Genomic DNA, 24,597 nt, shown 5'->3' on the forward strand with positions numbered 1-24,597 from the left:
GGGTGGCTAGTGACACCCCTCCTGACTATAGATTTATTGCTGCCACCACTGTGTCTACCACAGCCTGGATAGAGAGGGCCGTAGCCACTCTCTGAAAAATAGGGGTGCACTAGGCATTCCCCCTCGACCGCAGAGCCAAGCTCTAGGGTCTCACTCCAGGTAAACAGGGAGACCCTCAGTGGACATATATGATTGTCACACTCACTGAGGTAGGGATCTGGAAACCATACAGTAGCTTTTGAAGGACTTGCCTGGAGATCAGCATAAGGCAGGGGAAGCCCTCTCCAGAGACACGCAGGAGACCCGTGCCAACAGAAGATGATAACCACTGGCACCCCTTGAAACTGTTTAAAAAAAGTTACTAAACAGGTAATAACACGGAGTGCGCTTGTCATCATCCTTTTGCTTAGTTACTGTTTGTGGGAATGACATTCTGACATCTGCTGGAAATAGGTGTAACATGCTGAAAGCTGGTGGTTGTGCCAGTGACTCCTTACTGTCTGGTGGTTGAAAAATGGATACCTTGATGTTTTCTGGTTGAGAGAATGACACCCTTGCATCTTCTGTTTGAGGGAGTGGCCCCCTGATGTCTGCTGGGCATAGGTGTGCCACCCTAAAGCCTGTTGGTTGTGGGAGTGGCCCCCTGACGTCTGCTGTTTGTGGGAGTGGCCCCCTGACGTCTGCTGGTTGTGGGAGTGGCCCCCTGACGTCTGCTGGTTGTGGGAGTGGCCCCCTGACGTCTGCTGGTTGTGGGAGTGGCCCCCTGACGTCTGCTGGTTGTGGGAGTGGCCCCCTGACGTCTGCTGGTTGTGGGAGTGGCCCCCTGACGTCTGCTGGTTGTGGGAGTGGCCCCCTGACGTCTGCTGGTTGTGGGAGTGGCCCCCTGACGTCTGCTGGTTGTGGGAGTGGCCCCCTGACGTCTGCTGGTTGTGGGAGTGGCCCCCTGACGTCTGCTGGTTGTGGGAGTGGCCCCCTGACGTCTGCTGGTTGTGGGAGTGGCCCCCTGACGTCTGCTGGTTGTGGGAGTGGCCCCCTGACGTCTGCTGGTTGTGGGAGTGGCCCCCTGACGTCTGCTGGTTGTGGGAGTGGCCCCCTGACGTCTGCTGGTTGTGGGAGTGGCCCCCTGACGTCTGCTGGTTGTGGAAATGACACCCATATGTCTGCTGGTTGTGGGATTGAAACCCTGACGTCTGCTGGTTGTGGGATTGAAACCCTGACGTCTGCTGGTTTTGATAATGGCCCCCTGACATCTGCTGGTTTTGATAATGGCCCCCTGACATCTGCTGGTTTTGATAATGGCCCCCTGACATCTGCTGGTTTTGATAATGGCCCCCTGACATCTGCTGGTTTTGATAATGGCCCCCTGACATCTGCTGGTTTTGATAATGGCCCCCTGACATCTGCTGGTTGTGGGAATTTCTCCCTGACGTCTGCTCGTTGTGGGAGTGGCACCTTGACGTCTGCTGGTTGTGGGATTGAAACCCTGACGTCTGCTGGTTTTGATAATGGCCCCCTGACATCTGCTGGTGGTGGGATTTATGCCCTGAGTCTGCAGGATGTGGCAGTGGCACCCTGACGTCTGCTGGTGTTGGAGGTGGCCCCCTGACGTTTGCTGGTGTTGGGGGTGTCACCCTGACATCTGCTGGTGTTTGGAGCTGCCCCCTGACGTCAGCTGGTTTTTGGAGCTGCCCCTGACGTCTGCTGGTTTTTGGAGCTGCCCCCTGACGTTTGCTGGTGTTTGGAGCTGCCCCCTGACGTCTGCTGGTTTTTGGAGCTGCCCCCTGACGTCTGCTGGTGTTTGGAGCTGCCCCCTGACGTCTGCTGGTTTTTGGAGCTGCCCCCTGACGTCTGCTGGTGTTTGGAGCTGCCCCCTGACGTCTGCTGGTGTTTGGAGCTGCCCTCTGACGTCTGCTGGTGGTGGGAATGAAACCCTGACGTCTGCTGGTGGTGGGAATGAAACCCTGACGTCTGCTGGTGGTGGGAATGACACCCTGACGTCTGCTGGTGGTGGGAATGAAACCCTGACGTCTGCTGGTGGTGGGAATGACACCCTGGCGTCTGCTGGTGGTGGGAATGAAACCCTGACGTCTGGTGGTGGGAATGAAACCCTGACGTTTGCTGGTGATGGGAATGACACCCTGATATCTTGCATTTTTCTGTTTGAAGTGCTGTCTGCTCTTGACCTCTCCTGTGATTGAGAGGCCCCAGTACCACTAGTGTACACTAGTCTACTGATTAATAGCCGCTGATTCTGTCTTTTTACACCATTTGCAGGTGCTGTCATCGGAGACGGACAGTCGGCTGTTGCCAGTAACATCGCAAACACCACGTATCGGCTGCAGTGGTGGGACTTCACCAGGTTCGACCTGCCGGAGATCAGCAATGGTAAGAGGCTTGGCCCGCGCGCCTCGCTCGCGCGCAGTGAAGCCGAGACTTTGTGGCACTGAAACCTCTTGCCCATGACACTAAAATATCTGACACAACGCAGAAAGAGATAGATTCAGTTAGAGGTAGGCAGAGAGTAGAGAGGGTTAGGTAGAGGTAATAAATAAAGTTAACTTTCTCAGGGATGGGGGGTCTTGAACGGTGGGGGCCTGGGCAGTTGCCTTCTTTACCTTAAAACTTAACTGCCAGTAATTGCAATAAGGGATTTAGCACAGAGACAAGAGGGCCCCTCCTGTGGGTTGGGATTAGGATCAGTGTTGCAAAGAGAGGGTGGGATGTGCCCCATTCGACCATAAGGCAGAGACCTCAGTCCATGGTGACAGGGCCAGTGGAAGCACAGAGACAAGAGGGCCCCTCCGGGGGGTGGGATTAGGATCTGTGCTGCAAAGAGAGGGTGTGATGTGCCCCATTCGACCATGGGGTCATAAGGCAAGGACTTCACGCCATGGTGACAGGGCCAGTGGAAGCACAGAGGCAAGAAGAGCTCTACACTGTGCGGCTCTTAGGGTCAGTGCTGCAAAGAGAGGGTGGGATGTGCCCCATTCGACCATGGGGTCATAAGGCAAGGACCCCAGGCCATGGTGACAGGGGCCAGTGGTAGCACAGAGACAAGAGGGCCCCTCCTGTGGGTTGGGATTAGGGTCAGTGCTGCTGCAAAGAGAGGACAAGGTCCCCTTCCTCTGTGAAGTCATTTGGCAAGGACCTCGCACCACGTGACAAGGGCCAGTGGAAGCACAGAGACAAGAGGGTCCCTACACCGTGTGGGACACAAGCAGCGCATGGTGAGTGTGCTAGTCTTCGGTAGCTTAGAGCACCAGTTATAATTACTGGAGATACCTAGAACTGGCAAATTTCCGTGAAACTACTGAACGGAGTTACTACAAATCACAATCACTCTTTCTGGAACAAGATCTTGGTGTCTGCCAAATTTGGTGCCAATCCGTTCCGCCGTTTGGGCTCTAGCTGTGTCTTAAGTTCCTATGGAAAAATGATTGGGGAATATGCATTTTGGAACCCCTCCCCCTTTTTCTCACTTGCTTCTTGACAGATCAGCCTGAAACTTTCCAGGCAGGAGCTGAGGTGAAAACATTTTGTTTAGAAAGTGATGTGAAAATTTGTCAAACGGTGTTAAAGATATAGGCAGACCAAAAAGTGCATTTCCTATGGAAAAAAGATCCTAACTATGACTGCCCTGTGGGGAGTGCCACTGGGTTTATGGATATAGCAGGTTTATATCGCGCAAACACTGCCAAAGGACGTTGTAGCGCTTTACATGAGCACCAGATTACATTAGATGAGGTCCGACGTAATTTTATTTTAACCACAAGAGATTGTGATTTCCCCAAAGCCGGAACTTGAACCTGGGTCCACAGATCTAAGTTGGCGGCTCTGGCAGGTAGGCCACATCCATATTGCTCACTTTGTGTCAAGGGGAGGATTGTGTATGGTAAATTATAGTGAGCACCTTCTCTGTCTGTTGAAATGGCTTTGTGAAGTAAAAAACGGCAACAAAAATGACTGGAAGGTTCACCTGAAGTCTGCTTGGGAATAGTTGCAAGGCTTTGTTTTAAAACTGGACTTTGGGACATGGTTCAGCACCTTTGAAAATTTCAGGGTGGGGGAGCTGACATCATTGAAGCCATTGGGATTGTGAAAAGTCCTAGCTTCACCAAAGTCTAGTAAGTGTATTCAGCAGGAGAATGGTAAGGGGGTAGTATGTGTCTGATGGTGCATTTGGAGCATGCTGTCACAAATATATTCCTAAAGCATTGTGAGGTAGTGCACTGTCATTTACAGACATCACATTGTCCATTAAAATAGCCACACAATTTGCACAAATACAGTTTACAGATAAAACTACATAGCACACAAATACTAAGGTGTGGAAATAGGGTTTCAGTCAATATTTCTTTCCTGCATCCCCAAGTAAAGGTTTTGATCCAATTAAAATCAATGTTTCCATCACACTTTAAAAGTACAAACAAGTGCTTACATTTTGCTTTATCAGCTGCTGATAATTTCTGAAATATGTGCAGTTCATTTACAGGTATTTAAATTGTGTTTACAAAAAATGATATCCTGTAGCCTTTCCTTTCACACTCCATGTACCCCAGCAAGATGTTAAATAGTTCACTTTAAAAACCCCGGCTCCCATTTGCAGGCAGGTAAATAAAAGTAAACACCAATCTCCACTTTAAAAGAATAAGCAGTAATTCGTCACACGCCATAACCTGACATTTGACCCTTGTTTTTGAAGCACATCAAACCAGACAAGATAAACACAGAATGTAAAAGCATCTTTTTTTATCTTGCGCAACCCTACAGATATCAAAAAACAAACCACCAGTGAATCGTGACCCACAGTTTGGGAAACACTGCTCTAGGAATGTCCACGTGGGCGTTATCTATGTCCATAGGGTTCTGTGGTAGGTGGTGGTTACTGGGCAGTGCCCTGCATGGGTTGTTTTGTTCACTGCTTGTGACCCCGGATCATAATCCTGGTGCACTCCAGATCGGATGACAACGCTACTCCTTTCTCAGGGTAGTAAAACAAGCAGTCACTAATTCAGGCTCTGTAAAGTTAGTGCTTTAGCTTTGAAAAGTCGTCCTTTTAACGGTTTGTTAAATAGTGCAGTTAAAGATCGGACACACGCAATGTTAGCACCTTTGAGGACTGACAAATGACCACAGCTGGTTTTTCAACAGCTATGAACGAATCATTTGGTTTTGTTTAACATTGGCCCCATGACCAGTGTGATCATACGGGACTGTATTCTGCTTGACGTGAGGATCTTCAGATGCAGGAATTCAGATCTCCTAGTGCTACTGGTAAGTATTTGGTATCTCGCAGAACAGCTCAGTGAGCCGTAGTATTTGGTTCGAGGCATGTGGGCTGCTGAATTCATATCTGTGCATAGATCGCCGCCTAGTGTTGGGTCCGGATGTTTGCACGTTGTTGTCCTGGAAGAGTCTTCGAAGTATCCTGAGATAGGTGACTCCTCCCCTGGACCACAGTGCGCATGGGCATCCTCTCCATCCTCAGATTGTGTTTTTCTGCCATTGGGTTCGGATGTGCTTATCTTGACTCAAGTTAGGAAAATTTAGTTTCAGGCCAAAAGGACTTTAGTTTTCGTCGGTACTGTTCCCGATCGGTATCGACAGCTTACTTGCTAGTTTAGCAACCTCATCAACTTTTTTCGGATCCGTTTAATCCGACCATCGACCTTACATCGACGATGGAATCGAGGACCCCATTCAAACGGTGTCCTGTTTGCCATGCAAAATATCCACATATCGACGTCCACCCGGTGTGCAACAAATGCCTCTCTCCGGATCACGACGAATCGAAATGTATGGCCTGTGCCCGATTCAGATCCAAGAAGACTCTCCGGAATCGACGAGCAGCGAGATTAGAAGTGCAGCAATCGGCACCGGCCCCGACCAACATCTTCAGCACCGACGAAGATGTTGAAAGCGTGGAAAGCGTAAACTCCAGCCCCGCTTCCGAACACGATTCCCGATCGGAAGACGCAGATGAAGAGCTTTTTCACAGGGAAGAAGCCGACGATGAGGTAGGGGACTACGATGAGGCCTTCGGGGCCGAAGAAGATAGCTCTGGTGAAGAGCAGGGCCTACCCGTCCAAACGGAGGCTATTAAAGTGCGTCAGTCTACGGCTCCGGTCGAGGGATCGCCTTAGGGCCTTACCCGAGATCAATCCCGCAGTTCTTCGGCCCCGCCCTCCGGCCCGGCCTCGAACATCCAGCGAGAGCCATTATTACCGAAAAAGACTGGTTTCCCTTCAATGAAACCGAAACCAATCGTCGCACCGGTTCAACAGAAACCGAAAGTGAAACTGGTCGGCTCGAAGACCTCCACTCCTTCGACGCCAGCCAAAACCATCGGCTCCGAACGCACCAAAAGGGATTTCGGCGCCGAACTCGCTGCAGCGGACGTCGGCACCGATCCAAAAAGGAAGGCCATCGGTACCACCAAAGCGCCTCGGCCCCCGGCACCGAAGCAATCGGCCCCGACCACCAAGGTTAAAATGGCCGCTCCATCGGAATCCACTTCGAAGGCAGCGACTATGGTCCAGTCATCGACGCCGTCAACCGCTACTACCTCTCCTCGACTCGATGACCCTGTGGCTCCGAAGAAGTCCACACCTACCTCTACAGAACCACTCGGCACCAAAGAACCTTCGGCGTTCTCGGTGCGACAAGTTGCAGCGTCCTTGCAACGTATCAGAGAACAGGCAGCCCTCCAGTCCACGTCGGGCTCCGAGCCGAAAAAGGCTCCAAAGGCACCTTCGGCACCAACCAACATTACTTTTGGTTTGCCGCCGTCCACAGCGCCAAAACTATTCGAGATCCGAACACGTGTCACCCAGACAAGGTCCCCATCTACTGCACACTCTCCTACTGGGCCTTCACCGTCCCCATTCATCGACGCCGACACCGGCAGGCTCATGCTCCGAAAGCGGAAGGTCACTTCCGACCAGGCTTTGGACTCTTACAGAATCCCTCTAAAGCAAAAACTGCCAGCAGAATCGGAACCAGTTCTATATGAACGCCTCCACACCTCCTATCCAGATCCCCAGTCCTTTTCTCCGACGCCCTCCGACACGGACGCAATGGAGGATTACATGGGTGATGACACCACCTACCCCAGGGTATAGATCCTGAGGAGCAGCAGGACCCAGATCAAGCTTGGGATGACCCTGCAGACCCGGGTGCCGCTACAGATACCTAGGACACGCAGCTTTATGGCGCCAAAACATCTCCCACAGAGGACACTGCTGCCTTCAATGCCCTCATTGAACGTGCCACAGCCAATCATGGAGTGCAATTCCACTCGGACACAATTGAGGACGATTTCTTAGTGGACACTTTCGCCTCCTCAGAGAGGACTGTAAAGACTCTGCCCATGTTAAAAGGTGTCCTCAAGCCAGCAAAGGACATTTTCAAGGGAACAACCAGGGCACGGGTGATAAACCCCAGGATCGAGAAAAAATACAAGCCTGCGCCCGGGGACCCTATGTACATTAGAGGCCAGTTACCTCTGGACTCCATCGTGGTTGCTAACGCTCGCAAACGAGCGCACTCGCAGACAACTGGTGATGCTCCTCCCCCGGACAAGGAGTCCAAGGTGCTGGAGACCTCCGGCAAAAGGATTGCAGCCCAGGCAGCAAACATCTGGCGCATTGCCAATACACAGGCGCTCCTGGCTCGCTACGATCGCTCACACTATGACACGTTGGAGTCCCTACTCCAACATCTACCAGACGAGTACAAAGAGGCAGCGGAGCTCCTCATCAGAGAGGGACAACTTCTCACAAACGCATCCATTAAGTGTGCACTGGATGCCGCCGAAACAGCTGCGGGGGCAATAAACACCAGCGTCATGCTACGACGACACGCTTGGTTAAGAATCTCCGGATTCAAACCTGAGGTTCAAAATAACATCCTCAATCAGCCTGTCAACCCCGACTACTTATTCGGACCAGAAGTTGACACCACCCTAGAAAAGATCAAAAAGGACACAGACACTGCAAAGTCAATGGGGGCTCTGCAAACGCAGACATTTCGTAGTGGCTCCTTTCGTCGCCCCGGAAATAGGGGAGCGGCTAGAGGACAGGGGTCACAGCAAACATACAATAAAGGGGGCACACAGAGTACCTACGATAAAAACACCAGAGGTGGATATCGTGGCTCCAGCACCAAGGGCAGAGGACGCGGTTACGGCAACACCAGGTCCTCACCCAAGAACAAACAGTGACGCCCTCTCCCTTCCCCCCGACCACATAACACCTGTTGGGGGAGACTCCAGTGGTTCCTGTCCACGTGGAATACCATCACCACGGACAGGTGGGTCAGGGATGTTATCCAACACGGTTACTGTCTCGAATTAACCTCCACTCCACCCACAATACCGCCAAAGCACCGTCCTATGTCCTCAGAGCACTTAGCATTATTGCAGCAGGAAGTGATAAGTATGCTGCAAAAAGGTGCAATAGAGGTCGTGCCCGTCCACCAGCAAGGGACAGGGGTGTACTCTCTGTACTTCTTAATACCGAAGAAGGACGGGTCACTCAGACCTATACTAGACCTGAGACCCCTCAACCACTACATTCTCTCAGAGCATTTCCATATGCTCACCCTACAGCAGGTTCTCCCGCTGCTCAGACAGGGAGACTTCCTAGCCACACTAGACCTCAAAGATGCGTACTTCCACATACCCATACACCCGTCGCACAGAAAATATCTCAGGTTCACTATTCAGGGGCAGCACTACCAATTCAAAGTCCTCCCCTTCGGTGTGACAACAGCACCCAGAGTTTTCACCAAGTGCCTAGCTACAGTGGCTGCACATCTACGGAGACAACACATTCACGTCTACCCTTACCTGGACGACTGGCTTGTTCAGGCAAAGTCAGCCCAACAATGTGCCAGCCACATGTCCCTCACCATTCACCTTCTTCACAGTCTGGGATTCTCACTAAATTACCCAAAATCACATCTCCAACCCGCACACGTACAACAGTACCTAGGTGCGACCATAGACACTCTGGCAGCCACAGCTCAGCCAAATTTAGTGAGGATCAACAGCATGCAAATGCTGATCTCAAAGTTCAAACCTCAACACTCCCTTCCAGCGCGAGTGTTCATGCAGTTGATAGGCATGATGGCCTCCTGCATTTTCATAGTCCCGCACGCGAGACTACATATGCGCCCGCTTCAGGAGTGCTTGGCACGTCAATGGAATCAGGCTCACGGGCAATTAAAAGACCTAGTGTTGGTGAGCGGTCGGGCATACAACTCTCTGCATTGGTGGAATCCACAAAACCTTTGCAAGGGCCGACCGTTCCAAGAGCCTGTTCCACAAATAATACTGACGGCGGACGCGTCTCTCCAGGGATGGGGAGCTCATGTACTCAATTACACAGTGCAGGGACTATGGACAATACAACAAAAGAAGATGCACATCAACCTTCTAGAACTGATGGCAATCTTCCTGGCAATGAAAGCATTCAAGGTACACTTGTGCAACAAAGTCGTGTTGATCCGGACGGACAACATGACTGCCATGTACTACATACAGAAGCAGGGAGGAACACACTCTCCACAGTTGTCTCATCTGGCTCAGAGCATGTTGAAGTGGGCCATTCAGAGGAACATATTCCTCATGGCGGAACACCTCCCCGGCAAGGACAACCAGATGGCGGATCTGCTCAGCAGACACAGCCACCAGATGCACGAGTGGGAGCTACACCCGTCAGTACTCCAACCGTACTTCCAACAGTGGGGTCATCCAGAGATAGGCCTATTCGCCACAAACGAAAACGCAAAATGCCAAAGCTTTGCCGCCAGGTTCCCACATCCACCGTCGCAGGGCAATGCGATATGGATGAACTGGTCCGGCAGATTTGCGTACGCTTTTCCCCCAGCGCCATTAATACCGCTGGTGGCACGCAAACTGCGACAGCACTCACTGACACTCATCCTAGTTGCTCCCACATGGGCGCGCCAGCCATGGTACACCACCTTTCTAGAACTTTCAATGGTGCCGCATCAAAGGCTGCGGATCAAACCTGCACTCTTAACGCAGAACCATGGCGAAATTCAGCACCCAGATCCGCAACAGCTGAACCTGGCAATCTGGCTCCTGAAGTCTTAGAGTTTGGCTACCTAAACCTGCCACCTGAATGTATGGAGATCATTAAGGAGGCCAGGAGACCCACTACCAGAGCTTGCTATGCAGCTAAAGGGAAGAGGTTTGTCATTTACTGCACCAATAATGACATTAACCCGCTAGACGCATCCATTCAAAACATAATCTGTTACCTCTTACACCTATACCGATGCAATCTGGCATACACCTCAATCCGTATCCATTTAACCGCAATAGCAGCCTATCTCCAAAACAGGCAGCACCTCTCTTTATTCAGAGTGCCTGCCATCAAAGCCTTCTTGGAAGGACTTAAACGAGTGATTCCCCCAAGACACCCACCAGCACCGGTGTTGAACCTCAACTTGGTCCTCACTAGACTGACGGGTCCACCCTTCGAACCTCTCCACTCATGTGAGATTCAATTCCTCACCTGGAAAGCAGCTTTCCTAGTAGCAATCACCTCGTTAAGAAGAGTTAGTGAACTCCAGGCACTGACCATTCAAGAGCCATTCATACAGGTTCACGCAAACAGGGTCGTACTACGTACCAACCCCAAATTCATGCCTAAAGCAATATCGCAGTTCCACATGAATCAAACTATTGAACTGCCTGTTTTCTTTCAGAATCCACAAAATGTCGCTGAGAGAATGCTCCATACACTAGATGTAAAGAGGGCCCTCATGTACTATATAGACAGGACTAAAGACTTTAGGAAGACAAATCAACTTTTCGTTGCCTTTTCTCCACAACTCAAAGGCAACGCCATCTCCAAAGCAGGTATAGCCAGATGGATCGTTAAATGTATTCAAATTTGTTATCAAAAAGCTAAACGCACATTAACGATTCCACCACGAGCCCACTCAACACGTAAGTTAGGGGCATCCATGGCTTTCCTGGGAAACATTCCTTTACAGGATATATGTAGAGCAGCCACATGGTCCACTATACATACATTTACCAAACACTATTGTGTAGATGTACACTCAAGACAGCAGGCAGCTGTAGGACAGGCTGTTCTCAAAACTCTTTTTCAGACCGCTGCAGCTGGCACTGGTGGCCGCCGCTAATTGGAGGTACTGCTATGTATTCTATGCACAGATATGAATTCAGCAGCCCACATGCCTCGAACTGAATATGCTACTTACCAGTATGCATCTGTTCTTGGCATGTAGGGCTGCTGACATTCATATCGCCCACCCTCCTCCCCGGCGCCTGTAGCAGCTGCAGCTCTCAGAATTACTGTATAGCATGGTCATCACTTTCTGTATCTACTCCATCACTGCCACAATGGCGAAAAACAATCTAAGGATGGAGAGGATGCCCATGCGCACACTGGTCCAGGGGAGGAGTCACCTATCTCAGGATACTTCGAAGACTCTTCCAGGACAACAACGTGCAAACATCCGGACCCAACACTAGGCGGCGATCTATGCACAGATATGAATGTCAGCAGCCCTACATGCCAAGAACAGATGCATACTGGTAAGTAGCATATTCACTATTATGCACCGGATCCCTAAGATAATAAAGGGTATCCCACCAGTAATCTGCCATCAGTGATGCTCATCTAAAGATCCAGTGATAGTCACAGATTACCTGTGGTCCAGTGAGGAACACAGTACAAAGTCACTTGAGTTCCACAGCCACTTTAAGACATATCTGGTTGTATTTTAGTTAAATGAAACCGAATGTTCGAGGCATTTGTGCTGTAGATACACATGCTTTGCATACTCCTGCCATCTAGTGTTGGGTTCAGATGTTTGCAATGTGTTTTTCTTTGAAAAAGTATGTTCGAGGCATATGAGCTGCAGATTACACACTGTGCATAGATCGCCATCTGGTATTGGGTCCCGGATGTTTGCACTTGTTTTTGTCTTGGAAAGTCTTTGGAAGTCACAAGGTATGTGACTCCTCCTTTGGATCATAGTGCGCATGGGTTTCGGCTCCATCCTCCGATGTTTTTTCCCGCCATCGGGCTCAGATGTGTTCTCGCGTTCCAGCTTGGAACCGTTAAAGGTTTCTCTTCAACACGCAATCCTTCCCATCTCGACGGTATTGTTTTGATCGCGATCCAACCACACGAGCCCTTCCACTCGAAGTCTTCGATTCCGGTCATCGACGAAGGCCTTCGGGCCTACCAGGGCCTTATCTCCGGCTCATGGAAAGGGCGGCATTTAAAAAGTGTCCTCGATGTGGGTCGAAGTTTCCCCACACCGACCTACATGAGGTGTGCAACCTCTGCCTCTCACCGGAGCACGAGGCCAGGGACTGTCCAGCTTGTGCCTCCTTCCGCTCCAGAAAGACCATCCGTGACCGACGAGCTCCAAGAACAATGGCGCGCTCATCATCTTCGATCCCTGACGACATCTTTCAAGAGGGCGTCGATGTTCAGGAGCAGGGTCGAGTCGAGGAAGCCATTATCAGCGCCTCCGAAGTAGACGATTCAGACGTCGAAGACATCACTCCGGCTCAAAGGGCCGTGAGTACAGACGTCGACCCCGACCCACCCACCCCCTCCACACTGTCGAAAAAGGTTTCGGTACCACCTCCACCTTCGGGCCCGGGTGCACGCCGAGACACTGCTTCCCATGCCCCGCCATCGGGCCCGGTAAAGAAGCCTGCAAAGCCTTCAGGCGACTCGGGCTCGAGTCAGCCTACCCTCGGTACCGACAAGCCAACTCCGGCACCGAAGAAAAAGGCGGCTTCGACATCATCCACGCCGACCGCTGCTCCCACATCAAAGCACTCGGCGTCGAAGGTCAGCACCAGCTCTTCGGCACCGACAACACCCACGGAGCCGACTAAAAGCCGCCCACCGAAAGGCCCGATACTTCCAAACCGAAAACCTCAGAACCGAAAAAACAGCACCCGTTTCCAACTCCCAAAGACACTTCAAAACCACACGGTTCCAAGCCTAGAACCGCTACCGAGGCGACACCCAAAAAACCCTCGGCCCGACGGATCTGTCTCCCACAGATGAACTGTTTCGACCAGATCCAACACAAAAGACTCTAATGAAAGATCCTAAGACTGGTCATTTAATGCTCAGTATCAAAAAATGACCACTACACATGCCTGCGCCTGGTCCACCACCAAAGAAGAGAGACTTGGCCACCTCTCCATTAAGGATTCCTACTCCTCTTCCTCCTCCTCCTCTTCCTCCTCTCCCACCACACCGCTCTCCCACGCCATCACCTACCCCAATAGATGATGATAACACATCAGACGATGTGCAGATGATCAACCCCTTGGGGACCCTACCCCTACTGGCTCCCCTGACCCCTGGGATGATTATAGTGTCCCAGATGTCCCTTATACCCCACAAGATGATATATACTCAATCAACCTTTTGATGAGTAACACTTATTTGGGCCCAATGTAGACGTATCCCACGAAAAAATAAAAAAGGATACAGACACCACCAAATCTATGGGAGCCTTGCAATCTCAAGTTCCCAGATGATCCTTTCGTCACTCATCCTTCAGAACCACCCATTGAGGCTACTCCTCGGATAGCCCTTCCACCTCTTACAAAGCTCCCACACAATCCACCTTTGCTAGAGGTTAACAAAGGGGTGGTTACAGGGGCAATAACAGCAAAGGCAGAGGCAAAAATAACAACTCCCGCTCTGCCTCCACACCTACCCCATGACTTCCCTCCACTTCCCCCCGACTATTCCACTCCAGTCGGGGGAAGACTCCACCAATTTCTCCCTGCCTGGATAAACATCACTTCAGACAGGTGGGTCCACAAAATAATTCAATCAGGCTACTGTCTCGAACTAACATCTACCCCCACAAGCATCCCACCCAAACACCGTCCAATGTCAAAAGAACATCTGTCACTTTTAAAGCAGGAGGTAATCTCCCTCCTACAAAAGAGTGCAATAGAACCAGTTCCCCTGCACCAACAAAACAAGGGAGTTTACTCTCTCTATTTCCTCATACCAAAAAAGGACGGATCTCTAAGGCCTATTTTAGACCTCAGACCTCTAAACATATACATACATTCAGACCATTTCCACATGGTCATACTTCAGCAGGTCCTCCCTCTGCTTTCCCAGGGCAACTTCCTTACTACTCTAGACCTCAAGGACGCCTATTTCCACATTCCCATTCACAGCGCTCACAGAAAATATCTCAGACTCGTAGTGGACGGTCAGCACTATCAATTCAAGGTGCTCCCATTCGGAGTCACCACAGCACCAAGAGTGTTCACCAAGTGTCTAGCAGTAGTGGCAGCACATCTAAGAAAACAAAACATACATGTCTTCTCATACCTAGACGACTGGCTCATAAAAGCCAAATCGTACAATCAGTGTGTACAACACACACACACCACTATTCAACAACTTCACAATCTGGGATTCATAATAAATCGCGCCAATTCCCAGCTCCAACCGTCCCACACGCAACAATTCCCCAGTGCCACAATAGACACCTCAAGAGCGCTCGCCTATCCCAATCCCGCCAGGATAGCAAGCATCCAAGCTCTTCTCACCAAATTCCAACCGCAACACTCTCTTCCAGCTCAAGTGTTCATGCAACTCATAGGAATGATGGCCTCTTGCATATTCATAGTACCTCATGCAAGACTCCAGATGCGTCCTCTCCAAGAGTGCTTAGCGCGCCAATGGAACCAGGCTAAAGGTCAGCTAACAGATCTTGTGTTGGTAGACGGTTGTACCCATCGCTCTCTGCAGTGGTGGAACACCACAAACCTTTCCAAAGAGCGACTGTTCCTCGAGCCAGTTCCTCAAATAGTCATGAAAGCGGACCCATCGCTCTCCGGCTGGGGAGCTCACCTACTACATCCCACCATGCAGGGCAGGGGGACACCTCAACAAAAACTACTTCACATCAACCATTTGGAGTTACTAGCCATCTACCTAGCCCTAAAAGCATTTCAAAAACATATATCAGGCAAGACTGTCTTAGTCCGCACCGACAACATGACAGCCATGTATTACATCCAGAAACAAGGCGGGACACACTCTGCAGCTCTCTCAAATTGCACAGAGCATATGGAGGTGGGCTATACCTCAGAACATTTTTCTCCTAGCCCAACATGACCCAGGAGTCCAAAACACAATAGCAGACCTCTTGAGTCGTCAAACAGAACAAATCCACAAGTGGGAACTTCATCCACAAGTTCTTCAACCATTTTTTCAGACTTGGGGGCAATCGCAGATAGACCTCTTCGTCACCCAAGAAAATGCCAAATGCCCAAACTTCGCCACCAGGTATCCTCACCCATTGTCCAAAGGCAATGCAATATGGATGAACTGGTCAGGCAGATTTGCGTACGCTTTTCCGCCTCTCCCACTCATTCCACTAGTGGTGCGCAAACTGCAGCAACACTCATTAACGCTCATCCTAGTTGCTCCAACTTGGGCCAGACAGCCATGGTACACCAAACTGCTGGAACTCAGTAGTTCCGCACCAAAAACTACACCTCTCTCCACGCCTCTTAACCCAGAACCATGGAGAGATCCAACACCCAGCTGAACTCAACCTAGCGATCTGGTTCCTGAAATCCTAGAATTCGGTTACCTTAACCTTCCTCCTGACTGTATGAACGTCATCAAAGAAGCTAGACGGCCTACCACTAGAGCATGCTATGCAGCCAAATGGAAAAGATTCATGGTATACTGCCATAACAATAACACTAATCCCCTAGATGCGTCTATCCAACACATCATAGGCTACTTTTACTACACCTCCAAAGATGCAACCTAGCCTATACCTCCATCAGATTGCATCTGGCTGCCATAGCAGCATATCTACAAAATAGACAACACCTCTCACTTTTCAGAGTGCCTGCCATAAAGGCCTTTATGGAAGGGCTCAAAAGAATAAAAGAATAATTCCCCCCAGAGTACCACCTTCCCCTGTGTGGAATTTGAACATCGTTCTCACAAGACTAATGGGACCTCCATTTGAACCTCTACATAAATGTGAGCTACAATTCTTAACATGGAAAACTGCTTTCCTCGTAGCCATTACTTCCCTACGAAGACTTAGTGAACTACACGCACTAACCATTCAAGAACCCTTTCTCCTGATGCATCTTAATAAAGTTTTTCTCCGGACCAATCCTAAATTCCTCCCTAAAGTCATTTCTCCCTTCCACCTCAATCAATCTGTGGAGCTGCCTGTATTCTTCTTGCAGCCACAAACAGTCGCAGAAAGAGCTCTTCACACCGTAGATGTTAAAAGAGCACTACTATACTACATAGAGAGAACAAAACCTTTTTGTAAGACCAAACAATTATTTGTGACTTTCTCACCACCACACAAAGGCAACCCCATATCAAAATCTGGGATAGCTAGATGGATTGTCAAATGCATACAGATTTGTTACCACAAAGCAAAACATACATTATCTGTTCCTCCTAAATCCCACTCTACACGAAAGATAGGGGCTTCAATGGCATTTTTAGGGAACATTCCCTTAGACGATATCTGCAGAGCAGCTACATGGTCTACACCGCACACATTCACAAAACACTATTGTGTCTGTGCAAACTAAACAACAAGCTAGTGTGGGCCAGGCTGTACTCAAAGCACTATTTCAAACCACTGCAACAGATACCGGTGGTCGCCGCTGGGAGGGGATACTGCTGTACAGTCTATGCACAGTGTGTAATCTGCAGCTCATATGCCTCGAACGGAATATGCTACTTACCAGTATGCATCTGTTCTTGGCATGTAGAGCTGCAGATCTACACGCGCCCACCCGCTCACCTTTATCTGTTCCAGTATTATCTTACTTAGATACACCACACATGTGCTTCTTTCCTGTTTCTTACTAAGCTCCATCTTTCCCTGCTGGCGAAGAAACAATCTGAGGATGGAGCCGGAGCCCATGCGCAATACGAACCAAAGGAGGAGTCACCGACCTCGTGACTTTCAAAGACTTTCCAAGAGGAAAAACAAACTGCAAACATCCGGACCCAACACCAGATGGCGATCTATGCACAAGTGTGTAGATCTGCAGCTCTACATGGCAAGAACAGATGCATACTGGCAAGTAGCATATTCCTTCCAGTCACGAGCTAAGGTGACTTTCGGTGATAGTGCGCATGGGCATCGACTCCATTGTTAGATTGTTTTTTTCTGCCATCGGGGTCAGACGTGTATTGCTGCGCTTCGGTACGAACACCGTTATTGGGGTTTCCCTTGGTGCGCTATCCACTCTACTCTCAACTGTATTTTTTCCATGCGCGTTTTCCTGTTCTCCGCATATCAGATCGCTCCACAAACTCTCCATTTTCGATCGAAAACCTTGTGAGTGGCCATCGGGTCTTGCAGCATCGGGCTAGCCTTCTGCTGATGGAACGGACTCCATTCCAATTCGGTTCTGGGTGCCACGCCAAGTACCCTTGCACCGACCTACATCAAGTTTGTAACTTGTGCCTCTCTCCGGAACAAAACTGCAATGCTTGTAAGCCATTTCGGTCCAAGAAGACTCAACGCACTCCGGATATCTTCTGGTAAGAATCCGACCAAGAAGAGATGGAAGCGTCTGCTGCAGAAGAAGAGGCCCACTCAGTTCCAGAGTCTTGATTCCAAGCTTGAGATGGATCTAGAGTCAAGATGTGCCTCTGGGACTGGGTGCTGTGAGTACCGAAGACCCCTTGCCCACTAAGTCCGCTTCCAAAATTCATAAGGCTACGGCACCACCTCTGCCTCCTGGCCAATGTTGGCACCGAGTCACCCCGCCTCTTGGCTTGGCACCAAAACAAACCGTCAAGCCCTCCGGCTCGGGCCGAGTCGGATGAAATTACCTTTAGATCCGAAATCATCAGGCTCCATGGACAAATCTGGTTCGGAGCCGAAACCCTCTGCTTCGAAACACAAACATGCTTCGGAGCCAAAACCCTCCGCTTTGAAACACAAACATGCTTCAGCGCTGGAAATCCAAGGACAATGTCCTCAAGACTCCAGAACCAATGTTAGTCGTTCTTAAGGCCAAATTGGATTCCAAACAAAAGAAAATGTATATTAATCGTGATACTGGACATATTTTGGCTAAAAATCCAGCAAAACACAAGCTTCCTGCTGAGGACATTTCTGATAATGTTCCCTTAAAGAAAAAGAACATGGCTGCTAGCCCCATTTATCCTGCCCCACAACCCTCTCCACCTCCACCATTGTCTCCACAATTAATAATTGAAGATCTATTACACATAACACCTCAGGGATCTGCACATAGAGATCCAGATGTGGTTCATGGTGATGCTGATGCTCATTTGCCTGCAGACCCATGGAATGATTACACCAATGACCCTCCAGTAGACAAGAGCCAGAGCTTTACCCAGCAAAGCCATCACCGACAGATGAATGGCTCATCAACAGCTCATTGCCAGAGCTGCAGAGTATCATGGGGTGCCATCACATAAAGAAACATTAGAGGAGGACTTTCTATTTGAAACACCTGAGTCCACACACAGGTCAAGTCAAACACTCCCAATGCTTAAACCTCACCATCAGATCCTGTGTTTTTTAAGGAACAGTTACCTCTTGACTCCATAGTAGTGTCCAATGCTCGCAAAAGAGCTTACTTGCAAACATCTGGCGATACACATCTCCCCCAGACAAAGAATCAAAACTTAAAGATGGTTCGGGAAAACGAGTAGCTGTTCAAGCCGCTAACCACTTGCGCATATTTAACACACAGGGCCTGCTAGCTAGGTACGACAGGGCACACTGGGATGAGCTGGAGCAACTGCTCCAATATCTTCCAGAAGAACACAAAACTAAGGCACAGCAGTTAGTTGAAGAAGGGAAACTCGTCTCTAACTCTTCAATTAGATGTGCTTTAGACACAGCTGACACTGCAGCTAAAGAGATCAATACCAGCATTCTCCTCAGAAGGCATGCATGGCTTAGGATCTCGGGGTTTTAAATGCTTCTTCTTACAAAGGCAGCAACCAATCCTTTTCCTCTAGAGGTCTCTATAGAGGAGGATATAGAGGAAACCATTCCAAAGGCTGGGGTAAAGGTGCCACACCACGTAACACCCCTTCCCTAGTAAACGGTGACTTGCCCACACCTGCCCCAGAGGGGAAGACTTCAACAGTTTCTCCCCATTTGGCAATCTATAACAACCGACAAATGGGGGCTAGACCTTATCCAACATGGTTATTGCCTGGAGCTCACATCCAATCCAGCAAACATTCCACCTCGCGGTCACAAATTGTCGTCAGACCATTTGTAGTCACTCAAACAAGAGGTGCAATCTCTTACAAAAGGGAGCCATAGAATCAGTTCCATTTTAGTACTGTGTTTCAAGGGTTTAGTCTTTTCATTTTTTAATTCCCAAAAAGGACGGTTCCTTAAGACCAATTTTGGATCTCAGAGAATTAAACCACTACATATTGTCAAACATTTCCATATGGTAACGCTTCAACAGGTTCTTTCTCTTCTACAGTCAGGCGATTTTTTTGGGTCCACACTGTACTTAAAAGATGCATGTTTTCAAATTCCCATTCATCCAGCTCATCGCAAATATCTCAGATTTGTGATAGCAGGCAAACACTATCAGTTCCAAGTACTTCTATTCAGAGTAAATACTGCTCCCAGGGTATTTACAAAATGCCTAGCAGTGGTAGCAGAAATTAATGTCTCCCCCTACCTAGACGACTGGCTCATCAAAGCCAGCACACACCAAAAGTGTCTTGAAAACACTTATACCACGCTACACCTACTTCACCAACTGGGTTTCACAGTCAACATTCAAAAGTCTCACCCACAATCTTATCTAGGAGCTACTCTCAACACTCACACGGCTCTAGCCTCCCCCAATGCTGCCAGAATTTCCAATATCCAAACTCTGTTGCTGCAGTTCCAAGCCAACCTAACCTTGCCAGCTACGACTTTCATGTGCTTACTGGGAATGATGGCTTCATGTATTGCAATAGTACCTCATGCATGACTACACATGCGTCCATTACAAGTATGCTTAGCACGTCAGTGGAATCAGTCACAGGGTCAATTAACAGATATAGTTTTGGTAGACAGCCGCACCCATCGCTCTCTGTAGTGTTGGAACCCGCAAAACGTATCAAAAGGGCAGCCTTTTATCGACCCTGTTCCACAAGTCTTGCAAACAGCAGACGCATCTGTCACCAATCGGGATGCAAATCTCCATCATTACACAATCCGAGGTCTCTGGGATGACAAACACGGACGTCTACACATCAACTATCTAGAGCTTCTAGCAGTGTTTATAGCGCTGAAGGCTTTTCAGTCTCCTCTCCAGGCAAAGTTGTCTTAGTCCGCACAGACAACATTACAGCAATACTATGTTCACAAACAATGGGGTACAGACTCTTTCGAACTGTCACGCCTGTCTCAGACAATTTGGAAATGGGCAATCCATCACAATATTCACCTTTGGCAGAAAACCTCCCGGGAGTGAACAATCGAATTGCCGACTTCCTCTGCAGAAGGAGACCACAAATATACGAATGGGAACTTCAGCCCCAAGTTCTCCTCCCATACTTTCAACAATGGGGATACCCACAAATAGATCGGTTCGCCACAGTAGACAACGCACAATGCCAAAACTTCGTCCCCCGGGTTCCCACACCCTTTCTCCAAAAGCAATGCCCTGTGGGTCAATTGGTCTTGGATATTTTCCTACGCTTTTCCGCCTCTCCCACTCCTTCTGTTTCTGGTTCTGAAACTCAGGCAAATATCACTCACACTGATTTTGATAGCTCCCACGTGCGTGGTACACCACCCTGTTGTAGCTCTCAGTAGTTCAACATCAAAAGCTACATCTCACCTCCAGTCTCCTCACTCGGAACCATGGAGAAATCAAGCATCCAAATCCCAAGGAGCTCACCGTAGCGATTTGGCTCCTGAAGTCCTAGTTTGGGTATTTAAATTTACCTAAAAATTAGACTTGCGTGGCGTACACTGCTCGAACGCGGGCAAGGAGGCAACTCCTTTTTGTTAGTTAACCCTCACACACCCTATTGGTGTCATGCTTCATCATAGGGTTCATCCTGACTCCTAAAGGTCAGGGTGGGCTCGACCGTATTTCAGGGAGCGCTTAGAAGTTGTAGGCTAGGGGGGTCTAAAGATAAAAATCCTACTGCGTTCCCCATGTATCCCTTTATTTGCGAGGACGCAGCGGATATTACAATTAAATATATATACGGGGTTGTTTGGTGGTAATGGTCCTATAACCCTAGAGGTGTGCCTACATGTTTCAGCCCTTGTTTTATGGCCTGTAATGCTGGGAGACGCGAGAGCCTAATAGGTGATGTGTGGGGCAGAACCTTTGGAGTACGTTTTACTATAAGGCTACCCCCTTCCAATCCCAATGAGAATCGCTTTTTCCACCATAATCGGGCAGAAATGTTGCTTTCTTTCTGGATGGAGGGATAAGTATACACTCCATATACTTTTCACGAGGTTGCAGCTTTCTGCTCTGTCAAATAAAAATATATAGGAACATATATAGCAACATCCCCTATTTAATACCGGGGAGGGAATTTTGTTTTGCCCTGAAGAAAGCCCAGGAACCAGGCCATAAAACAGACCCCCTGGCCTACATCTTCTAAGCGCTCCCTCAAATACGGTCAAGCCCACCCTGACCTTTTGGAGTCAGGGTGAATCATATGATGAAGCATGACGCCAATAGGGTGTTTGAGGGTTAATTAACAAAAAGGAGTTGCCTCCTTTCCTGCGTTTGAGCGGGGTACGCCACGTAAGTATAATGTTGAGCTTAATGGTTCTGGATACTTTATGTTCACTGTAGTTAACTCGGGAGGGTGTATCCACTTCCTAGTAATACCTCTTACCCCTTAGTGTCGGTGGAGTACGCTCCTCCGTCACTTGTGGTTAGTAGTATTTAAATGTACCACCAGACTGTATGACTATTCTGAAAGAAGCAAGAAAACCTACTACCAGAGCTTGCTATACAGCAAAATGGAAACGATTCAGCATTTACTACAACAATAACATTCTACCTCTAGATGCTTCTGTTCAGAACATTGTCTGTTACCTTTTAAAGCTAGCCTACACATCTATTAGGTTGCACCTTGCAGCAGTAGCTGCATATTTGCAAAACAGACATTTCTCTTTGTTGAAAGTTCCTGTCGTGAAAGCATTTATGGAGGGCTTAAAAAGAGTTATACCACCAAGAATTCCACCTGCACCAGTGTGGAATCTTAATATTGTATTTAGAAGACTTATTGGTCCACACTTCGAACCACTACACAAGTGTCCTTTACAGTTTCTCTCTTGGAAGGATGGATTCCTCAATTCAATCACTTCATTAAGGAGAGTTGGTGAGCTACAGGCATTAACTTTAGAAGAACACTACTTTCAGCTCCATAAAGGTAGGGTAGTTCTACCCACCATTCTCAAATTCCTTCGCAAGGTGGTTTCTGCTTCCCACATTAACCAATCAGTTGAGTTACCAGTGTTATTTCCTCAACCTGATTCAGTCGCAGACCGAGCTCGTCACACTTGACGTCAAATGAGCTTTATTGTATTATATCGAAAGAACAAATGTTTTTCGTTAAACAAAGCAACTGTTTGTATCATTTACCCAGAATCTCAGGATGTTAAGCGTCCCTGTTGAAAATTGAAACCGGTTCCTCAGCTTCGAGGTCGACCACTCTAGCCCTTAGGCCACATCCTCTCTACTTAAATGACACATCAGAACCCTCAACACATGCTTATTCCTGTGGAGTTTCTGAGTTGTTCCTCGTGGTTGAGACTCACTTTTGAGTTTCACTGCACATAGAGAACTGAGCCTCTAACTTTTAATGGAAATGATGTGATGCAGATAAGGTGTCAACAATATGATGGCTGACCCATTGACTCCCATTCGTAAATGGTGTTCCAGAGTTCAGGTTAAGATCTGTGGAAGAGGCTTCTTCCACACCTGGTCGCCAGCATTGGAAGTCTGCTTACCACAAGCAGGCACCAAAGCAGAGTGCCAGATATAGCGGAACAGCCCTCCGCAGCACTGACAAAACCCACATCAACTCCAAATTTGCGACTTCCTTACTGTCCCTCTCCAGTTCAGTGCCTCAGTGACAGAAAACAGATTGCACCATCTCTAGGCATACAAGTATGTGCTGGATGGCATATGAAATTATGAGAAACTAGAATTTTGGGGCTCCCCTACCAACATTCACCCAGATTTTCAAAAACCTTTCTCCTGGACTACTTGTACAGTAGACTCTGCCTCTGATTCAGAAGAGGTGGTGGCGAAGGTGCTGACGGATCCGATAGATATGTCACTACTTTACAGAGCGAAAGAAAGATTCAGAACAGGAATGTAATCTAATATTGGTCCTCATGATAACAAAAGTAGTTGAAAAGAGAAAGATATTGCATGATTGCACTCCATCCAATCTGTCCCCATTTACCGACAAGGCCTGCATTTGTACTGTAGGTTTACAGGATACGAATATCCACATAAAGAGGTATTTGTAATTTAAGAGCAAACATCGCTATTGGTATGGGTTGTAGTCTGCCCCTACCATCCTTTCTAGGAGAATAGCATCATCAGTTTCCAGTGGTGCTAGAAACATTGATCTATCCCTGCTTGGATGATAGTTGAAACAAGGTATACTGTTGTCAGAAATGCTGTAAGGCGTACAGAGGGCAGTCAGCATCCGTTACTGTCTGAGGTTTCAAAGAGTTATAAGTCAGCAGCCCATGGGGGGTCCGGTCAACCAATTATTGAGGCTATTTGGACCTTCAGAGTTGCTAAAGAGTATCTTTCTGAGGGCAAAGTGCCTCATATACAGTGAAAAGGTCTTCGGCTCCAGGCAGTTTCTCAACCTGCAATCATTCATAGTCAGGGCTCCAGGGCACCATGTATTTTTATTATCCCTAGAGTGGTACTACACATGTGATCTTGACAAGACACCCTTGAAGACCAATGGCATCAGCAATCATTACATTGAAGGACCGCTTGACCTGATACCCCCTAATGCAGCCCGTCTGGCATTACCCAAGTAGTGACTGGGGATGAACGTTTTATGTGGATTCCATTTGATAAGTCACTTCTAGTTCAAGCAGTTAAGACCGACTCCTCCATGCATGGTAGGCGGCGCCATTTCCGGCCAGCTGACCACGAAGGAGAAGCGGCCGCCCGTGGGACAATTTTATTAAGTAAACATGCTGAAGTTGCATGCAGTTGCCATAGTGCTTACATTATTTGATAGCAATCCCACCAACTCAGCTTTCATTTAAACATTCTATACTGTGACATTGCGTGTTGCAAAAAGTGGAAGCAACAAAATAGTTATTACTCTCCGGCTTCGGGCATGTGAAATTAATTTCAATGTGGTACACACACTAGATCTTCAGTATAACCGAGACGACGTACTTAGGGAATAGTTGTCGGAATAACTAAAGTAATTCTGGAACGTAAATGTATGGGAAAATGGCAGCGTGATTGGTTTTGAATGCAAATAACCTCATCATAGTTGAAATTGACTTTTT

At 48.5% G+C, this 24,597-nt stretch overlaps 1 protein-coding gene across 2 annotated transcripts in view; it reads left to right on the top strand.

The window, feature by feature from the left end:
* AMBRA1 (autophagy and beclin 1 regulator 1) overlaps window positions 1-24,597 on the top strand; it is a 764,496-nt gene that overhangs the window by 475,643 nt on the left and 264,256 nt on the right. For both annotated transcript variants that reach the window (XM_085646678.1, XM_085646680.1), the window contains one exon: window positions 2,275-2,385. In XM_085646678.1, the coding sequence (XP_085502804.1) occupies window positions 2,275-2,385 (111 nt within the window). The remainder of the gene's footprint in view (window positions 1-2,274; window positions 2,386-24,597) is intronic.

This window comes from Triturus cristatus, chromosome 3_1, assembly GCF_964204655.1.
Source record: "Triturus cristatus chromosome 3_1, aTriCri1.1, whole genome shotgun sequence".
Classification (NCBI taxonomy): Eukaryota; Metazoa; Chordata; class Amphibia; order Caudata; family Salamandridae; genus Triturus; species Triturus cristatus.